General features: G+C 44.3%; 1 protein-coding gene across 1 annotated transcript; it reads left to right on the top strand.

Moving 5' to 3' along the window:
• Positions 1–639: 639 nt before the first annotated feature.
• On the top strand, positions 640–19,467 carry LOC115326643 (cysteine-rich hydrophobic domain-containing protein 2-like). Its single transcript, XM_040217297.1, has 7 exons — positions 640–807; positions 3,664–3,718; positions 6,445–6,607; positions 12,363–12,371; positions 14,328–14,368; positions 18,603–18,680; positions 19,417–19,467. The coding sequence occupies exons 1-7, from the start codon at positions 689–691 to the stop codon at positions 19,465–19,467; spliced, it is 516 nt and encodes a 171-aa protein (XP_040073231.1). The 5' UTR covers positions 640–688.
• Positions 19,468–20,194: the final 727 nt, after the last annotated feature.

Here is a 20,194-nt window from a genome sequence, read left to right as displayed (position 1 = left end):
ACGAAACACACCCCGCCTTAAAAGATCGCAGAAACCAGCGACAAGAGCAGTGATATGGACGCGCTCGAGTACACAAGTCCTTCCGTCTCATTTTAACAGTGACGTCATTTAGTATCGAATGTTACGGGTTGCGCTGGTTAATTTATTTCTAATATAAAGGGTATAAACCGACCGAAAGAAGAAAACATTGCAATGATAAGCTGATGAGAACAATAATTTTCTGTTTTATACCGTTAATGCATTATTACTACTTTTATCGTTTTCAGCCATGCCGAGCGTTCTGGCATTTGTTTAATCGTGAATGAAGTAAAAGAACGCACTCAAACAAATCACGTGACAGAAACATTTATATATGTACAAAACAATCTTATTTTTAATTAGACGGCTTCTTGCGCCATCTGCCAATATTATTATTATATTTAAACATGTTTTTTAGTGCCGTCACCTGTGAGAGAAGCAAGAAGCTATCATAGAGGAACAGGGGAGAGCGTAACAGAGACTGGCAGAAATCCTCACAACAGCTGAACGAACCCTAAGCGCTTTTGTTATGGCTCGTGCGGTGCCATGACTCGCTTGAAGTCACATTAGGGCGTACCACGGTTACTTCTCGCGCACAGACGGAAGCAGGAGAGCGACGAGTGCGTGCCCGTGACCCTGAAGCCGGATGGCGGCGTCGCCATAGTCAAACATGGCAGATCTCGACGCGATCTACGAAGAGGACGACGAAGACCTGAGGGCCAACGAAGATTCGTTGGTGAGCCTCGTACCCGAACCGATGGTCATACGAGGCGCGGGAAACATGACAGTGTGAGTACCGGTCTATCTCCTCCGGACGAGCTAGCGCATACTCCATGTGCCTCAACGTCACGCGCTGCAAGAGTTCTTCACCCCTCATCGTGCATGCATGTGCTCGAGCGAGCACTTCCATGGTCCATTTTTAAACCATGCTTCGGTGCTTGCTTACGAAAGAAGGAAAATACCTCCGCGGTATGACCGACAGCGTCTCTGAACGTCAGGTCGCTTTGAAAATAAATAGCGACACAAACCACGTTGGGTTTTTATCCCCTCCAATTGCCCAGAGGCAGGCGGCGAGAGCTGCCAGCGACGCGCTTTTCGTTTGTTTGTGCATTTTTCGTGGTAGTTACGGCAAACAAAAGGAACGATATCGCCCAGTGTGTTTGGTTGGCGTGCCGCAACTTTTTCCAGATAGTAAGGGCGTGCGTGTGTGGGGAAATGGAGGGGAGGTCTTTTTCCAGCATCGATTCAGCCTCACCCACGTGTCTCTTGTGGTGTCGCGCCGTCCCTCTTCACGTCTCGCACACGTCACGACCATTAAACAGCTCGTCGATCCGGAATTTTATTTTCATTATCGATCGGCTGATCTACGAAGTCCGATCCTGAAAGGTAAACCCGGCTTTTTAGCTCTCATAAGTAAAGTACGCTTCGCAGAAGGCTGAAACTCCGTGAGATTCTGACGCTTGCGGTAAAGATAAAATGCGAAAGTTTGAGCGCATAATGTTGCCATACTACAGAAAAAAAAAATTCTATGGGTCGACGTTTACCTGAGCCAAACTTTCACCAAATTAAAATTTGAGACTGTCAGTGCTTGCAGCAATATGTCAGTGAAGAAACTAATTGTCAGCATGAAAGTGGCCAGGGGGGCTATGTTCGACAAATGTTTCGTTTCTATAAAAAAAAACAGAAGTGGCTGAACTGGCATCATGGCGTCTGATTGGTTAGAGGCTCAAATGACGAAAGAGGGAACTTTAGTCATTTGAGCTTCTAACCAATCAGACACCATGTTGTCAGCTCCGTCACTTCCGTTTCTTTTTAGGAGAAACGAAATATTTGTCGCACATAGCCCCCCAGTTTCTTTCACTGAAATAAAGGCTACAGGCACCCACAATCTCAAATTACTGCTCGATGAATATTAGGCTCAAGTAGATATCGGCTCATTGAGAAGTCTTTTTTTTGTGTCTTTTGATCCAGATAACTTCATGCGCTCACACTTTCACATTTTATCGCCACCGCTAGCATCGGATTCTGACTACGGTTCAGCTTTCCGCGATGCATAGTTTATTTGTAAAAGCCGTCTTTGCTTTTCTCGATTCGACCATGATTTCCCCCTTTACCGTTCACTTCTCCATACTGGCAAAATATCTCCTGCCTGCGAGTGTGCGTGCGATTTGTATTTGTATGACAGTGTTGTCCTCACCTAGCATATTGTATCACCACATATGAACACAGTTGTTGCAGTCTGACAAGATGAGAATGATGGCTTCCTACTTTTGATACCGCTTCGGCGTCTTGAAAGCCTGCAGTGCGCAGCCCCAGCACTGTGCACGCTGGAGCAGGGTCATTTGAAACAGACGCCCTGTGGTTCTTGTCCCCATAGTTTGGACTGTTGCCTTTGTGTGGCTCTCATGAGACAATAAAGATTTTTAATATTACTTCTCTTTTAGATGCTATGCATTCGTTCATTTCCACTAAGTTCCTTTAGTCGACTGTTCCGGAGTGGTGTGACGTGGAGGCACAACCCGGAAGTGTCAGGGACATTGTCAAGAAACGAGCCCAGTCAGAAAAAATAAGCCGGAAACGCCATCAAGTGCCCTGAGCCAAGACTTGCAGACTTGGTGGAAGAAAAATTGGCATAAATTCTGCTTAGAGCAGAGCGCAGGCGCTGCTCACTCGATGTAGCGTGTGCTACCCGATGCAAAGAGAACAGCCGACAAATCCAGTCCAAGCATTGGACTGGATTGAGGGTGCGACACTAGACTAGACCCAGCTAGGGCTACTGGAGTTACTAACAAATGGGAAAAGCCGCACACCCCAACCCAAGCTTTACAACGAAAGTATCCGAAAGTGTGCATCTGGTGGCCATGCTGCCATTCGGTTATTAACGTGTGTAGTTGAGCGTTGTGTTTTCATCGCGTCTCCGAAAATGGCCTCTTTACTGACGGTGCTGGCAGCAAGAAAGTGCTCATTTAATCCGAACTAGACGAACCGGAATATTTCGGAATATGCAAGTTGGATTAAGCCCGTGCAAAATGACTCTCACAGCGCTCAGTGCTCAATGCCTTGTGTTGTAATGTTCTTATATATTTAACCGCCTCTACAGTGGTTAGGAAATTTAACCTGAAATGGTCAGGGAATTTCAAAATAATAATTTGCTAGACACCCTGATCCACAAAATAAGCTTCTTCATTGGCACTACTCCCGGAGTAAGAGGATGCCGTGGTACGGGACAAAGCGAAACACACTGCAGCAGTGACCAGTTGTACCTTCTGTTTAAAAAAAAAAAAAAAAAAAAAAAAAAGAAACCATTGAGCTGACAATTTCCAAGTGTCCCTATGTATGTTTTCCAGTGTTGATCGTTTCCCCGTATCTCTGTGCTTTTCAAACCCTTGATGCAAACTACGGTATCTTTTAAATGCGACGCCGTGCCTCGCTCAATTATTTTATGATTTACAATATATTTGTATACCCAAGCGTGGAGGGGTGTACACACATCATTTGACTGGTCTGCTGTCATGTTACAACAATCACATCTTCATTATCTTCAACATGTTATGCGGTCCACGCGTGGGACCGTTCCCATTATAAAGTAGACATCTTTGAAGAGGAGGCAGTTTGTTTAGAAATGTGGCTTTCTTGTGCTTGCAGGTTTGGCCTGAGAAATAAATTCGACACGGAATTCCCGCCAACGCTATCTGCTAAGGTAAATACCTTCTTCGAAATCCGCTCCCAATCACTGACAACCCTTAACCGTGGTGGTTATCTTGAGAGACGCTCTTGTAGAGATATGCGAGTCTTAAGAAACAAAGGTTGAGATTTAAGCACAAATCTGGCTGTGATATGGTGACGCACAATTAGGGGTCACGAAATTTCGCCGGCTCAATTGTCGTAAAATTGCTTTTTCTCGCTAACATACTTTGGTCCCATTTATGGCCAGACAAACTTGATTATAGGCTGTGATACATGTTGCTGGCTTCCAGAAGCTCCTGTGTGCAAACAATCATTCTGTATTGTCTATGAATGCAACCTTGATAGAGGCTTGCACCAGGTTTTTCATAACTTTAGTTTTAATTAATAGTAACTGCCTGCTATCACTGAAAGATAATTGTTCCTGTCTAGGAAAACAATCTTTAACAAGCACAGTGAACCTGTTCAGTGCGTTTGGCGCTAGTCTTTTACCGGCCTCCCCGCTAACCCTATCTGAGTGGACCGTTGATCTCGATAGGTGCAGGCTGCGTAGCTGCAACTTCAGACACAGCTGGCAGCTCAACTCTCGCCTTTTCCCGCTGTTTTGTTTTGCGTTTAATGCTGTATTTACTTTCCCTAAGACATTGAAGAAGCATTCTGCCGCACTTAAAACAAAAAAGGAAGCTGGTTGCTATTTTTGTTGGGTACCTGCACGACTAAACAAATGTGACTGGTATGTTTGTTTTGTTTTACGACGGGCTTTGCTGGCGCCGCCTGCTCGGCAGTGTCAGTCGACAAAGCTGTCGAAAATCATTAACAGAAGGTGGCCGAAAGGCACGCCTATTTGACGTGCACGAATGATGTGATACCAATCTACACGGCACGACTCTGACATCAAACTTGGCAAGCGTCAACATTCAAACAATATATGGCGCATACCACACGGTATGAAATAACGCGGCACAGCAGTGTCGACGACAGTCGCACCTCTACAGGCGGCCGTAATCCAAGAGGACCTGGTTTTGGGGAGAGCTTCTTCTTTTTTTTTTTCACAATACCAGCACCAAGCACAGAGACAACTGTTCTCTCCAGTCCCCAAGATAAACCTCTACGCAGATTATCTCTGGGACTTGAAAGAACAGTTGTCCTTGTTTGCAGAATTGCGTCGTGGGCCGTTCGATGTTCTTTCCTTCCTTTGTTTCTTGTGAAAGTCGAGCAGAACCGCTGAAATGATGTGCACTTACCAGCCTCATTTCTCACGGGGGAAGACAACAGAGAAAGGGCATGCAGCATGCTCCAGGAAAATAAAGCAGAAACTTCCAAGACAGGCATGATATCTTTCTATGCGAAACCGCAAAACATAGGTGGGGGATCGCACTGAGCAGGTTTCAACAATCCAGGAGAGTGGCAGAAAAACTGTTAGGGCATGCGAGAGTCGCACCAGACGCTTTCATCATCAGCAGCAAGGCGGCAGCCCAGGAGCGTTTGTTTTGGAAAGGCTGTGTTTGGGTTTGCCCTACTGCCTGCCCGACCCGGAGGAATAACACATAGTCTGTTCCGGTTGCTGTCCCGACCGATATCCGCCTCCAGAAAAGTCGAGTGTCATGCTTTCGCCTGTAATGAAATCTTGGCTCACGATCGCGGGTGCCACGAGTCCTGGGAGATAAAGAAATCGCTGACGCCGCTTCTTTCCATTAAACAAAGTCCGCAGCCTCACGGCTCCTGCAACTGTTATCGCTGTGTCAGAAGCTAGCTGCAAACGGGTTTTTGCATTCCTGGAGGCTTGTCTCCTATGCTTTGCAGAGAAATCACCTATAAGCGATATGGCGGCCCCAGAATCCTAAAGCACGGCAATGGGAACATAAAGCAGTGAAATCGTCATGCGCGGTTACATGATGTTGGGCTCCGGCTAGATTCGACGTACCGATGTAATTTGTGCCGCGGCTTAACTGCTCCCAGGGACTGTGATGACCGTCAGCGAGTCGCTGGCTGGACTGAAGCACAACCAGTACTCGTTGGTTTTCTGTTAGTATTCTTCATCGTCCCGTCCACATCCAATTAAATGTAGTTTCTTGTTGTGTAAACCGTTTTGCTCCGTGTTATTTCTCCGGGTCGGGCATGCAGCAAGGCAAACCGACCACCAGGTGTACACTCTATGGCAGGTTAAGAAAAGCGAGACAAGCTCTGCCTGCAAAGCCCTACATTTTTTCGATTTTAGCAGATCAAAGACTGGAGAGTAGGCAGGTGAACTCACCTCCTCTTTGGCATTCACTCTGCTAAAGTAGAAAGATTGGAGAGCTTTTTGGGCAAAGCTTGTCTTGCTTTTCTTAACCTGCAACAGAGTATGTACTCAAGGGCACCTTGCTGTGGCTATGCGGTCAAAATTGTCGGCCCATGGGCGCTCGAACATCAGAGCCGTGCACGAGCGCTCTTCACTTCTGATATGCCACAGGAAGTAGTCCACGTGTATAGAGGTTTGCATTCGTGAAGTGTGTAACGAGTTTTAGGAATGTGCATTAAAAATATGTTGGGCAGTATACGAGGCAACCAAGTGGCTCTAACTGAGCAGGCGAAACAAACGGGCGCTATGAGCAGATGCCGTTGCCGGACCCATACTTTTCATCCACAGTAGTCGATGGGAAATGGCGCCCTCCTCGTTTACACGTAGGGCCGAAAGTTGTTTCTCGTGCGAGATGGCGTGCTCTGGTAGCTGTAATTTAACCAGCTGCAAAATTACCGCAGGTGGCTCCAGAAGAATTCAAAGCTACCATGGTGCGCATCAACAGCGTCCTGCGCAAGACTCTACCCGTGAACGTCAAGTGGCTTTTCTGCGGCTGCCTGTGTTGTTGCTGTACCCTCGGATGCTCGCTCTGGCCCGTCGTCTGCTTGAGCAAACGGGAGAGTCGTTCGTCTTCTCGAACACTGAGCTCCCTCCCCAACGTTTATCTTTTCCCCAAGTTCTCTTTGGGAGCATCTGGCCCAAGCGCTAGGAGGAAGTACGGTGGAATCTCAATAATTTGAACCCGAAGGGGACCAAAACTTTCTTTGAATAATGCAAAGTTTGAACTACTGGGAGTTTCCTCCCTTATAACTCATGGGACGGGACCTGCATGTTAGATTGAATTATCCACGAGTTTGAATATAGAGGCTTTGAATTAACGAGATTCCACTGTAGTAATGAACCCTTTTCAAGTAACAAGCACAGTCTAGAAGGTTGCCTGTGAACTTCAAACGAAGTGCAGCCCAACATAGCATCCGCCCGTCAAAACGCGCTGGCATTTATGCTGCATACTACCATTGCTCAAAAGAGAATCGCCGAAAAAGGCTAAATATGCGCGAAGACGGGTTCTGACCACGTTGGTCGTGCGAGACGTTGCCCTTCGAAAAGAACGACAGCGGAAAGCAAGGCAAGGGAGAGGGTGTATGCACAGGGTGGGGCAGTAAGGACCGACACATTTGGCACGCCTTGCAAAATTCGAATTCCAAGCATGCATGCGAGAAATTGCGCATGGATCGCAATACGCAAAAACACTAAGCGCCAATAGTAGAGGCTGGCGATGTGCGAGATAATCGCGTTAATTAATACTTTTAACAATATATGATGAATAATGACCACCTGTGGAAAAGCTCAAAAACCAGTGTGCAGACAACAAACATCCGGTATATGCCATAGGAAATGCACAGCCGTCGTTTGTGCTTTAATTTTAATATATTACCATCTCTGACTTAAGCTTTGGAAAAAGCAGACATACATCTTGAGAGACTATGTTCGCGTCCCAATTGCGGGTATGCAAGAATTTGAACTTTTGCAATGCAAGCCGATGTGCTGATCCCTATGGCTGCACCCTGTAGGGGCAGAGGCATACTGGAAAGATTTGTTCGGCGCAGTTTCACAGGAGCCCAAAACATAGGTAGATAAATGTGGCTGAACCCTTTTTCATTGGGCAACAGGTTGTGCCACCTACAGAGTGCAGATCCTCTCTATTTTTGGTGCCACTTATCCAAAATGAGAAGTAATAGTGCTTGAAGATAGCGATGCTTCTATCGCTTCTCATATCAAATGTTCTCTACAGGTCTGAGAAACAAGGCTCTAGTGCAGGCTGCAGTTCTTTGTTTTTCATCTCTTTTCCTTTGTTCAGTCAATTTGGAACAACGTAGGAACACTAAAACAGCACAGACGTGTCACCATCTTTGAGTCTCGCAACACAGTCCTCAAAGTCCTGCACGACTTCACCATGAAAACTAAGGTCTATGCCGCTTCGATCCCCGCCATGTCGAATCTCGGGAGATACAGTGAAATACAACTCAAACAAATTTCAAGGCACCTCAAAGAATAGTTTACATCGGTGAAAGTTCACTTCATTAAATGCTTTATGCACAGTGTGGCTTTGCTGGGGAATTTGAGTTTGTTCATCTGAATAGTTTTTTTCAATTCAAGTTTCTTCAAGTGGTATTTCACTGTACGCTTTGTTTCTCCATGAGTGCAAGCATCGTAGAAGCTGCTATAGACCGGAGGTCAGATTTAGGAAACAATCTTACGAACGCTGGATCCGAAGATATCCGAAAAAAGCTACAACGGCAGCAATTTCGCCATTCAAGCAGCTGCCAAGGGCTAGTTCGGCACACTAAGCCTAGCAAGGCACTCCTACGCTGTGTTGCTCCGACTGTCCCTGGCCAAGACCGTCTGCTGAATAGAATGTGCTCGCGCGACCCTTGTCGACCCTTCCCGTATAAATAGTTTAATTTCTGACCTCGATTTTCAGCTCAGAAGTCAGTCTCTTCCCCTTGTCATTGCCTTGTTTTCAGAGGCAGCGACGGCAAACGCTCTTGTTGAAAAGGGAAACTTTCGTTGATTCTACAGAATGTAGAGAGATTCATTTATTCATTCATTCATTCATTTGTTTATTTTTCGTGCTCATGAAACGCTTGAAGCCTTTATAATGATGCACAATTAACATATAGCAAAAAAAAAAGAATAATTCTACAAATTGACAATAGAAAACTTGAACGCTACAAAGATGGTTATAGATTCGTAAGAGAAAACTTGAACGCTGCAAAAGATGAATTAAAATGTCAATGCAAGAATCATTGAAAGTATTATACAAGGTCTGAATACGTGTCATGGGGCAGGTTCGGAAAAATTCATTAACATAAAATGGAAGAGAAATTCGCAAAAATCTTCTCGGGACATGAATATTTATCGATAAAGTTAGGTCAGGGCAATCATTGACTCCGTGAAGGCATTTGAACAAACATATGAGATCTCTGTTGCGTCGTCTGGCACTCAAAGTAGAATAATTCTATCGCTCTAAAAGTCTTCTATATTCAAAGTAAACAATGCAACCAACATAGCGGTCGTAAACAATTCGAAAAAAAACGTTTCTGGACATTTTCAATCGACTCTTGGTGCGTACCCACCAATAGAATTCCACAGAACTGACGAAAACTCTAGCTTAGACCTAATAATGAAAAGTATAACTGCGTAATACAGGCCCACATGAAAAACTCGCGTGTAATTCTGGATATGACACCTAACGTACGAAAAGACGCGTTGACAATGTTATTGACATATGTATTAAATGACAGAGAAGAGTCTATATAAACTCCAATATCACGAGTGCAATCCACCCTTTGCAAGGGGGCATTGCCGAGTTGGTAAGAAAAATGAAAGGCCTTAGCTTCTTAGCAAATGACATAACAACAGTCTTAGTGGGATTAAGTGTCACCCTGTTGAGACTACACCAATCGCTCACTGATTTTACATCATCCATTAGTTTCACACAGTCCTCTACAGATACTATCTGCCTAAATAACTTGATGTCATCGGCGTATTGCAGGATTTCTGAATGTAGAACACATGAACGAAGGTCGTTTATGAAAACATTAAAAAGAATTGGTTTAAGAATGGACCCCTGGGGAACACCAGACAGGGTGACAAAAGGCCGGGAAAGATGACCGAGAACACGTACAAAGTTCTATCTATCGGACAAATAATTGTGAAGCAATGTGCATAGTGTAGTACTCATACCGTACGATATCAGCTTTTGTAAAAGTAACGAGTGGTCAACCAAATCAAATGCCTTGGACATGTCAAAATATACACTGTCAACCTGACCCTGCTGACACACGATAGGCGAAACGAAATTAAGAAAAGACACCAAGTTTGATTATACTGATCTTCCGCGCACAAAACCGTGTTGTGAGGGCAGGATTTTATGTTTAAAAAAGCTCGAAATATTTCCCGAAAGTACTATTTTGTAAACCTTTGCAAATGGACATAATAATGAAATGTGTCTATACCTTTTTAGGTCATCTGTTCTTCCTTTCTTATGCATCGGCACGGTTATCGCGTTTTTCCAAATCGAAGAAAAAGTGCAAGTCGATAAAGAAAGGTTAAAAATATGCGTTAGAATGGGTGTGAAAATGGAAGAACATCCTTTGACAATAAAACTCGGGATACCGTCAAATGCGACCGATAACTTAGGTTTTAGTTTTGGATTGCAAGTTTAATGTCAGCAATTTCAAATAATGGGACTGATAGGCAGTCGCTACCACTGTCACCAACGTCAGGCGCAGATAAACCATTCCGGCTGCAAGAATATACAGAGGCAAAAGAGCTCGCAACAACGTTCGCTACATCTTCGGGTTCACTAATCGGAATTCCAGATGAGTCAGCGATGTTTGTTGTCGATGCAGTTGTGGCTGTACGGTTCTTGACGGACCTCCAGAAGTGCAATGGGTGAGGATATAAACGGCGCTCTGCAGACTCATGGTGCACTCTCTTATCGCGCTGCAACAACGACTTTGCCTGCGCACGTGATTCGGAAAACGTGGCGTACCAAAACGCTGAGTCAGAAGCCTTATATTTCATATGATAATGAAATTTGGATCTTAAGGCTGATCGCAGCTCGAAAGAATAGCAGTGAGGATACCGAGTTGTTTGGGGACGTTTCTTAGGAACGAAGCGCTCAAGTGCAGATACGATATGTTTAGTAAACGCTGCTACCGCGCAGTTTACATCAGTCATGTTGCATATCTGTGCCCAGTTTACGTTATCTAAATATTGAAATAGACCAAAGTAATCGCCTCTTGAAAAGGAGAACGAGTCAGGATTTGTTTTTTGCTTCACGTTCCCCACGAAAAGCTTAAGGGAGACAAGAAATGGGACGTGCAAAACTTCGGGTGATACCAATGGGTTAAGGACACGCACTAGGCTGTCGATGGCAAAGTTAGATAGAGCAAGATCTAGGATTTTTCCTGCATGGTTTTTAAGACTATTCCATTGGTTCAGTCCCTGAAAGTTATAAACGACAAAATAATATTTGCCTTTGGCGAGGCATTACGAGTGGGCAGAGCTGAGTGTTCTGGACTCCAATTTATATCAGGAATGTTGAAATCACCAAGTATGAGTATACTGTGTCGGTCTACATCTAACTTATCTGCCACTATATTGCCGCGCGCAAGGCTGAGAGAGCAACGCTCGGTCGCGGTCCTCCAGAAAGCTCCCGTTTATTCATGTACCGCCCGTAACTTCTATCATTTATCCTGCTTTTGTTTTCTAGAAAGTGCGTGTTCATTCTCGCCCCGATCACGCGACGCTCGAACCGTTTTCGCCGAATCTTCGAGATAGCGACGCACTCTAGATAAGAGGCCGCCCGCGACCTTGTCGAGTCAGTCTCGCCCCAGCGCTCGATTCTGCTGACACGCCGACTTCGACGCCCGCGACGCTCTGCTTTCTTCTGTTTCCTTCTTCATTTTTGGCACAAGTTCGCCACATTAAACGTTTATTTATTTCTGTTTATTTCTCGTTTATTGGTCACGAATCACCACCCGTGACACTATCTAACTGATCAGAAAGCATAGATGCATTAAATTTAGGAGGAAAATAAAGTGTGCCGATTAGAAGGCTAGTGTTATCACGGAGAGTTATTTCAATCCAAACGGATTCGCAGTCTGACTCAAAATCGAACCTGCGAACCGCATGCAAGTGATTTTTAACTGCAATGAGGACTCTGCCACGGAAGTTTACACTCAAATGTTCATAATCTCTGTCCCGGCAGAAGACTGTGTATTCGGGGGGAAAGTAATCATTTGTTGCGAAGGAGCTGTTCAACCAAGTTTCAGTTAGCGAAATAATATCGAAATCACTTAGAACGACGTTGTTAAAAAATATATTAGCTTTTGCGCGCAACCCGCGTACATTTTGGTAAAAGAGTGGACAATTTAGGCTGTGATCTAATTCGTCGTAATCGTGTCACAATCATCATTACCCCGTACCGCTCCAAAAAATGGTCTGAAAAGAGAGCCCATTGGCCAGACGTCCGCCACATTGATTTTGTTGAAGTCTTCCTCATTCACAGGTATGTGGAACGAAGAGTAACTATCATGTTTTGTTTTCGACTGGATGCCGGTAAAAGGTTTCCCTTCCAGAAGGGCAGTAAGAGCTGCTCCTACATCATCGCACGAAGTGTCTGGACTAAGGCGGGAAACAAAAAGCGCCTTAAGCCTTGGTCGTCTAGGGACTGACGACAGCTCACTGCTTGCACAGGTTCCAGAAGGAGGCTTGACGTGTTTCTTCCGTTGGACGGGCGTAAATCCATCAGCGTCTTTCGGTGCTACCTCGTCCGTCACCTGGACTGGCGGTGCGGAGGAAACCACAGTCACGGCAGGTTTCGACGAAGACTTGTGTGCGGTAGAACGACTACTTCCAGGCGTCGCCTTGCCGCCGTCCGTCCGAGAGTCTTGGCCAAGGGCCGCAAAGGCCCACAAAAATCACTTTCTCAATGTATCGCCTCATGTTCACCACTTGTGCAAACTTGATCACTACACCTGAAAAACCTCTTCCTTTTTCTTTCCTTTTTTTCTTTTCAAAAATATGTTGTTTGGTGGAATGCCCTTCCCGATTCCTTTGTCACCAAAACTAACCTCAAATATTTTTAGACTCTTATTTCTTTTATTTAGAAATGTTCTGATTTCTCTTCTATCATTTCTTGTTTAAAATAGTGGTGGCTGTGTGACTTGCTTTAGTTATTTATTCTTTTTCTTTTTGCTTCAATTCTTTTGGTTGTTTTTAGTTAGTTTTTCCTCGTAAGGTGTGTGCCTTTTCTTTTATGTAATCCAGTTGAGAAAACCTTTAAAGGGCCACCAAAAAAAAAAAAGAATTTTTTTGAACAGTTTGGTTGGGACACGCGTCTCAAAAAATAAATTTTACGTGAAAAAATACATTTTTGGAGCAGTATTGAAGGCTCGAGATTTATTTAAAATTCTGCGTGGAATGTCCATGACGTCACGGAACGGTCATACACTCTCGCCACCTCAACGTGAGGGCCAAGCCGATCCACCTCTCCTCCATGCACCCGAAATTCCGAGAGAGAAAACAAGTGGAAAGGAGGTTACTACCTACTAAATCGCGTCTCACACCGTCAATATTGCTCTGAAAACTTATTTTGGTTTTGCGCAAAGTTAGTTTTTTGACACGCGTGTTTCAACTAGACTGTTTAAAAACATTTATTTTCAGTGGATCTTTAAGGTATTTCAGTAAATAAATAAATAAATAAAAGATTGGTCCCGAAGCGCTGACCGAGATGCAGTCCAACAGCGCTGTTCCAGCGATTCGATCAAACAGGCGCATGTGCCCTCCCAGTGTATTAAATAGGTATTGACATGGCTCTTGCCGACACTTTTGTAGTTCACATGTATGTTCTTGGACGACTGCTCGCTCCTACAGCCCCGAAGCCGCGAAAAAACGCTGCAGCAATTTTTTTTTTCCTGTGCGCCGCTTTTGCAGACGAACAGTGCAAGCCGTTTTCTTTTAGCAACGATGGTAGTTGTGTTGACTTCGTAGTGATTGAGTTTACAGCAGTCGAGCGAGGCAGTTATTTCGGCATTCTCTCTCGACATTGGGGCCCATGTAAATCATAGCGTCGTCATTTCACTGCGCGGAAACAATCTCCAGACAAGCATTGGCGGAAAGTCCACCTGCGCTTGTTGTAATTCAGAATCCACGTGCTCCGAAGCGGGTTGAGCCAATACCAATAATTGGTTGAGCCCTGATTAGTTGTTTGTGTTGCCGAAAGGACTATCGCCATAGCAACAGCCACGCTCTCGCTGGCATCGGGAGCTTGCAGGGCACCAAAAGACTAGAACTTCAGTGCGTAAATATTAACTTTCGCACTTCTTACGATGTGTGTAACTTGCGAACATAGCTAAGTTGCGTAGCCTGAGAAAGTCTTCGTGAATCTGGCCTCTGTAGCTTTCAAGTTTCGACTAGTGCCCGTGGCAAGAAAAATCAAGTATCCTTCGGTCGTCTTTTCCACATTTTTTAAAACAAATCTGAAAGAACTACATGCTTATCATTTTGGGAAGACTCTGAAGCCCCGTGCTGTACATTTGTTTTGTTGTTTTTGTTAGCACACTAGAACAGGTGCTGACAGACGCTCGGTGTATGACCACAACTTGTACACAATTGGATGCTGCAACGTCACATTTATGATTGCATCTTGCAAATACTAAAGCGCCAATGTACACTTTTGAACGTGTATAGACGGCTACAGACCTTCGAAGACTGTGTCGGAACGGGATAGAAAACTGGAATCTATCTTATTTGCAGACGCGGCATTCGATAGAGAAAGTCCTGGACTGGGAGAGTAGTCACCTTTACCACAAGGTAAGTGTGCCTTCAACGCCATGCGGTCCTGTTTTTGTGCCCATCGCATTTCTGCAGGCAACCGTTAGAGGGCTGTCTCATTCTAAAATTGGGCTGAAGTCAAACACGAAATTACACTATTCTACTTCATTTCAACTTTAAAAAACGTTGCACCTAGTACCCTATCTGGTGAGAACAGGAATGTCTCAAAATTTGTCTGTCACAAAGAACATTTTTTTTACTAATATTTATGCTACAATACAAACGTTTTGGTTTGCAGACGAAACCGAAACTGTACCCGTGTGGGATGATGATGATAGCGTTTGTAACCAACTAGTGTCCGCTCCGAGTTTGCTGGACCTCCGAGTTGCCTCAGAGCGAACACTGTAGCCCATTTCAACTCAAGAAGTTGGGGCGAGGGAAAGGAAGGCGGGAGAGGAGCAAGCAGACGGTATGCTGGAGAGGGGAGGGGGAAACTTCCTCCTTTCTTTTGCGGTTCGTCTGCCTCCTCCTCCCCAGCCCTCGTTTCCCTCGCTCTACTTTTTTTATAATAATAATAGTTTATTTACCATAGACATGTAAGCTATATGGTGAAAGCTGGGGAAGAAAGCTTACAAAAAGCTTGACTGGTCCCCAGCCCCCTCAGAGGAACACAGCGGTGTCGAAAATTGTACAAAGCAAAGAAGTCCACCAATGCAAAACAGGAATAAGAAAACAAAGGGAAGAAAAGCGAACACTGGGCCGAAAATGCCAACTAGATATCAGCCACACACAACAATGAAGGAAATGGAATTCCAAAATACAAAAAGTTAACACGACATTATTTCAAAGAAAATATTCACGGATCTCACGTGGGGTTAAAGATACTATATCAACATTGGAATGCGAGAAAGTGTTGAGACTCTGAGGCAGGCTTCTTCTAATCGTCTGAAGGCCGTAGTCAGTATACGCTATGTGTCTATTTATTATCCAATGGTCAGGGTGACGAAGGGTATGCGTTTGCGGTTTTTTTCTGACGGAAGCCAAGTCAAATAAAAATCCCTTACTCTTGGTATATTCTTGTTCATATTTTATGGTAAGTCTATATTTGTAATATTCATGTATTTTCATTATCCCCAGATTAGCAAAACCTTTCTTTAGTTGGAATGAACAATAAATAGTTTCGTACAAACCTGTCCTAGACTACAGTTTTGGTATTGCCCGGATATCAAAAAATTTGTACTGCATCATCAATACAACAAGGTGATTCAAGGAGACGCCAGGCTCTCTTGATCAGCCACAAAATTCGGTTTCTTAACCTATCACGCTACGACTTTGTGCAGCGTTGCCCACAGATGGTGCATTTTTTTGTAAAACTTGCAAAGAGCGAACTTACTTGAGGAAAAAGTAAAGAAAGAAAAAGGCTTAGCTCCTATGGAAATGCAGCGAAGCCACCGGTCTTCAAACAACATGGCGCCGTTTCGCACGGGAGACAAGAGATGGCGCAAGCGGTCGCGACGCCAACTGCCGCCAACAAACGAGCATACGACGCTGAGAGCCGGCGCTTTAGCAGACGAGAAACTGCAGTTTTTTGTTGTTACCGCGCCTGTTTTTGTTTTTGCGACTGTCGCCGACAGCGGAATGCGCGCCGCTTTTAAGTCGAAAAGATTGGCTGCTAAAAACGCCGGCTCTGGGCGCCGTATGCTCGTCCGTTGCGACACCTCTTGTGTCCAGTGCGAAACGGCGCCGTGTTGTTTGAAGACCGGTGGCTTCGCTGCACTTCCATAGGAGCTAAGACTTTTTCTTTCTTTACTTTTTTCTCAGGTAATTTCGGTCTTTGCAAATATTATAAAAAAAATGCACCATCTGTGGGAAACGCTGCACAAAGTCGTAGCGTGATAGGTTAAGAAACCGAATTTTGTGGCTCATTTAAAGAGCGTCTCCTTAAATCACCCTATACAAAACAAAACAAAAACAATTTTTTATACGCATTTATTTTGAGAGATGTATTTATTTTGAGACGTCCTGTCCTTCCAAATAAAAAAAGTTTTTTTCATAGGTTTAGTGTTTTTTTAAGAGTGGATACTACTCAGGAAAGCAAACTTTTAATCGCTAGTCTTTTTCGTATAAAATTTGCAGAGCATATTGATAGTTGGTAAAGAGGATGACAAGTTAAATTTTGAAAGTATAAGTATTTTTTTTTAAAGTTACATAAATGTACATAAAATGAACATGCACTCCCCCCCCCCCCCCCCCCCCCCCCCCAGAAAAACTCGTTTCGAAGAGGGAATGATAATGGCCAGGTCTTTTGAACAAGCATGCAGTATAACATCTCTGTCACACGGCTATGTAAAGAAATGACAAAACACCATTTCTATTCAAAAATAAAAATGTGAAAATCAAAAAAAAATTCTTTACCAGCATTCGGTTTAAGTTATTGCAGTTTTTTATAACAAAGGACCATGAAAATGCAGAAAGTAAGCTCATAGAAAAGTACGTTCTTTACAAAAGTTTCAGTACAGAAACTTCAAAAATTGGATCCACTCATCATTTCATTATCAAATGGTAGCTTTCCTGAAACAAGGTTTGATGCTGAAAAGTGAAATTGAGATAAATGTGTTTGAAAGTTCAGAAACCCGCACTTCAGGTGGCACCTGCATGTCGGAAGTAATTTATTGCAGAAAAAATACTTCAGTTAAGGGAGTGAAACTTTCTGGCAGCACCCATGAGGATACTTGAAAGCTGCTACAAGGTAGTTGGGACCAATCAAGCAGCTTTAAAACCCCAAAATGAACTAGTCTGTCTGCAATTGGTTCAGCGATGATAGAACGCACACATAAACAAGAGAAGCACCATGACGGTGCGCGTCTGACACTGCCTTATCGGTCACGTCAGCCCAAAGTGTCGGATCTGTCTGCACTTGAGGTGAAACAATGAATAGCTTGATTATGCCGACAAGGACTGGGGAGGCACAAAAGGCTACGAGCTGTGACAAAATGACGCCGTCTTGATATCACCCTGCCATGGCGTCAGGTGACGTCACAGTCCTTCGTGACACTTCTTCATGACTGCTCTTCACGACGGTTTTCTCCTAAGAGTTCGGCTGCAAAAATGCGTTCTGTAATCAAACGAACATCAAATTCCTGTTCAGCAAACAAAGGCAATAGGTAGGAGAATCTGTGTAGTACAGTGCAATCCACTTCTAACGATACCAGATATAACGATGTACTGCTTATAACGGTCAGTTTCTAGAGTTTCAAGACCAGAAACGCCCAGCTTTTAGTCCAGATACAACGATAATCAGTTATGACAAATGAATTTTGGGGTTTTTCATTATTGTTATAAGTGGATTGCACTGTAGTCAACCGAGCCACACTTTCTTCGTGCTGGCTTTACTCGATAATGGGTAGACTTCTAATAGAAAGGCTCGCGCATCTTCGACGTGCCTGCTTTGCACATCAAGCACATACAGTTAGCCACTCTGATTTAGAGAGGGAGTGCAGAAAATGTGATATGTGCCAAGGTTCTGACCATGTAAACATGACGCTCAACATTCCGGCGGTTTCGCTCCTTTTTCTAAATCAGATCTTTGCCTCGTTAATTTTGTGCAAACAATTAGCCTCCAAGTTCTTGGTGAGGAAGTAAGTGTGCGGGTTTTGTTCATAAAAATGCCGACCTATAACCAGAGACACCACAGTGTGAACATTTTTCTGTCATTTTGGTTTCTTCCACCTTTTAATATTCAAAAGGGGGGGGGGGGGGTGTCCACTACACTGCATTCGTTTCGTCATGACAGCAGGAACATCATCTGCTGACTGCTCCGATTTTCAGAAACGTAGAGAAATTTTGTGCAAACGCTTGCTCCGTTGCAGCAAGTAAGTGCTGCAGACAGTCTTGCATCCACACTATACACCTTCGGCAATTGCACAACCTAATAGCAGGTTGTTGAGTCGTCATATCATATGATGATATGATGTATTATCAGTATGTCATGTCATCATCATATCAAGGCGATTCATGCTAGAGTACAATCTCTTTATACTGAAATCCGAGTCATCACACAAGCCTCTCCCTCTTGCCGGGAATTCCACCCATCGTATGACTAGAAGACCACTTCGAAGGAACGGTGAAGTTTCAGTTGCATATCTATAAAAAACCGCCCGTGAAAGTTCCACCAAAAGAGCTTCTGCCATATTTATTTAGCCTAGGCGTAAACCCCCCATGGGAGCACAGGACTGTTGCTCCAACTCTTGCAGATTATTCAAAGGTTAACGAGCGTGTTGCTTCGTTTCAACTCGGTCTACATTGGAAGCTTGGAAAGCAGCGGTGCGGTTCCAACAGCATGATGGAATGCGTAAGTACCCTCCGATCGAAAATGGGCTCCAGTTATTGAAACTACTCTGCGTCAGCTTGTTCGTGCTACGGCTGCGAGGCTAGCACAACTTCTGCAGTGCTCAAAGAAAAAGCTTATAAATGAGAAAGTGAAGACATAGAGACACTTCTTCCGTTCTCTCAGACTTTTGTTGCGCAGGTTGGCAGCAAAGTTGACGAGATCACTGAATGTCGCTATTGGCCGGTGGCAAATGTGGCGATGGTCGAGAAAACGGCAGCTGTTGTTGCCGTCTTCTAGACCAAATGTTTCCTTAATTAGGTTGCATCTACTTCCAAGAGTGGCTTTTGATCCGACACAAAGCAAGCAAATTTTGCCTTCAATCATCCTTTTATACTTCTCGTCTAACGGCAATTGCATCAATCTTTTTATTACGAATGAAATGGTCTGAAGCTTACACATTCTTACTGTGTTAGCCATTACACATTCTTACTGTGTTAGCCATTGGTCAGTGTCGGCTATTGGCTTTCTTAGTAAGCCAAACTGTAGCCGACAGCCATTGCTGCAGTTTTCGTGATGAAATGTTTCTGCAATCAATGTACACAACTTTCAAAGAGTGGCTTTTCTTGCAAGACAAAATTAACAATGTAATTTTGCTTATGCTCACTGTTTGACTTGTTGTCTTACCCTTTTTTTTTACAAACAAAAATAGTTAAGTTTGCTAATTATGAGGGTCCCTTACCACTGGTTCTGAAACCAGCTGCTGCTCATCGAATTCATCCCCAAGTTGGCCATCCATCGGCCCGACTAAAGGCCGACGAGCCAGTCCCCCTTTCTCAAGTGTTGCCGCAGCGCTCGGACCAATGAGACGGCAAGAGGGCTCTCGAGGACGACCAGAGCGCAGCGAATCTCTGTCACGGCGGAACGAAGACAGCCCCGCCCTGAGCATTTGCTGCGTCTCTTTGGAGACCGTCTTACAGACAAGAAAACGGCGCAAGGCAAGAGTTCTTAGCCGACACCACAAGACTGCTGTACCAAGTGCAGACGCAAGAGATCTGATATGTCGTTTAAAAGAAACGTGCGACCAGAGATAGGTCGCAAACAAAAAACAGCAGAGAATTGCACAGGTACCTTTAATTTACCGTGTTTAAACGTACGTAGGACGCGCTTAGACTTAACAAACTGGAGTTTGCTGGAAGCAGCGTCAAAGACCTGTTGCTTGTTCGATGCTATCAATCCTTTTCAGATCTCAGCAGTTGCAAGCTGTCTGAGCGTAAACTCGGAAGCAGTAGGAATAAAGTTGTTAGCGGGCGCTCCGATCTAAAATACGCAAATGTTGTTGACAAGGGTGCTCGTACAATTAGCGTCATCAACTCCGTAACGACTGCACCTGGCATTTGAGACTGCTTCCTCGTTGACTGCCGACAAAGTTTAGAACTTTATGGCGTGCCATTGATCATGATCGTCGGCTTGGATTGTTTTAGCTAAACCCTTTTAACCGGGCAATCAGTTTCAGAAACGTTAGGAAAGGGTACACA

Source organism: Ixodes scapularis, unplaced genomic scaffold, assembly GCF_016920785.2.
Source record: "Ixodes scapularis isolate PalLabHiFi unplaced genomic scaffold, ASM1692078v2 PGA_scaffold13__105_contigs__length_92229423, whole genome shotgun sequence".
Classification (NCBI taxonomy): Eukaryota; Metazoa; Arthropoda; class Arachnida; order Ixodida; family Ixodidae; genus Ixodes; species Ixodes scapularis.
This window is presented reverse-complemented; position numbering and strand designations above follow the sequence as displayed.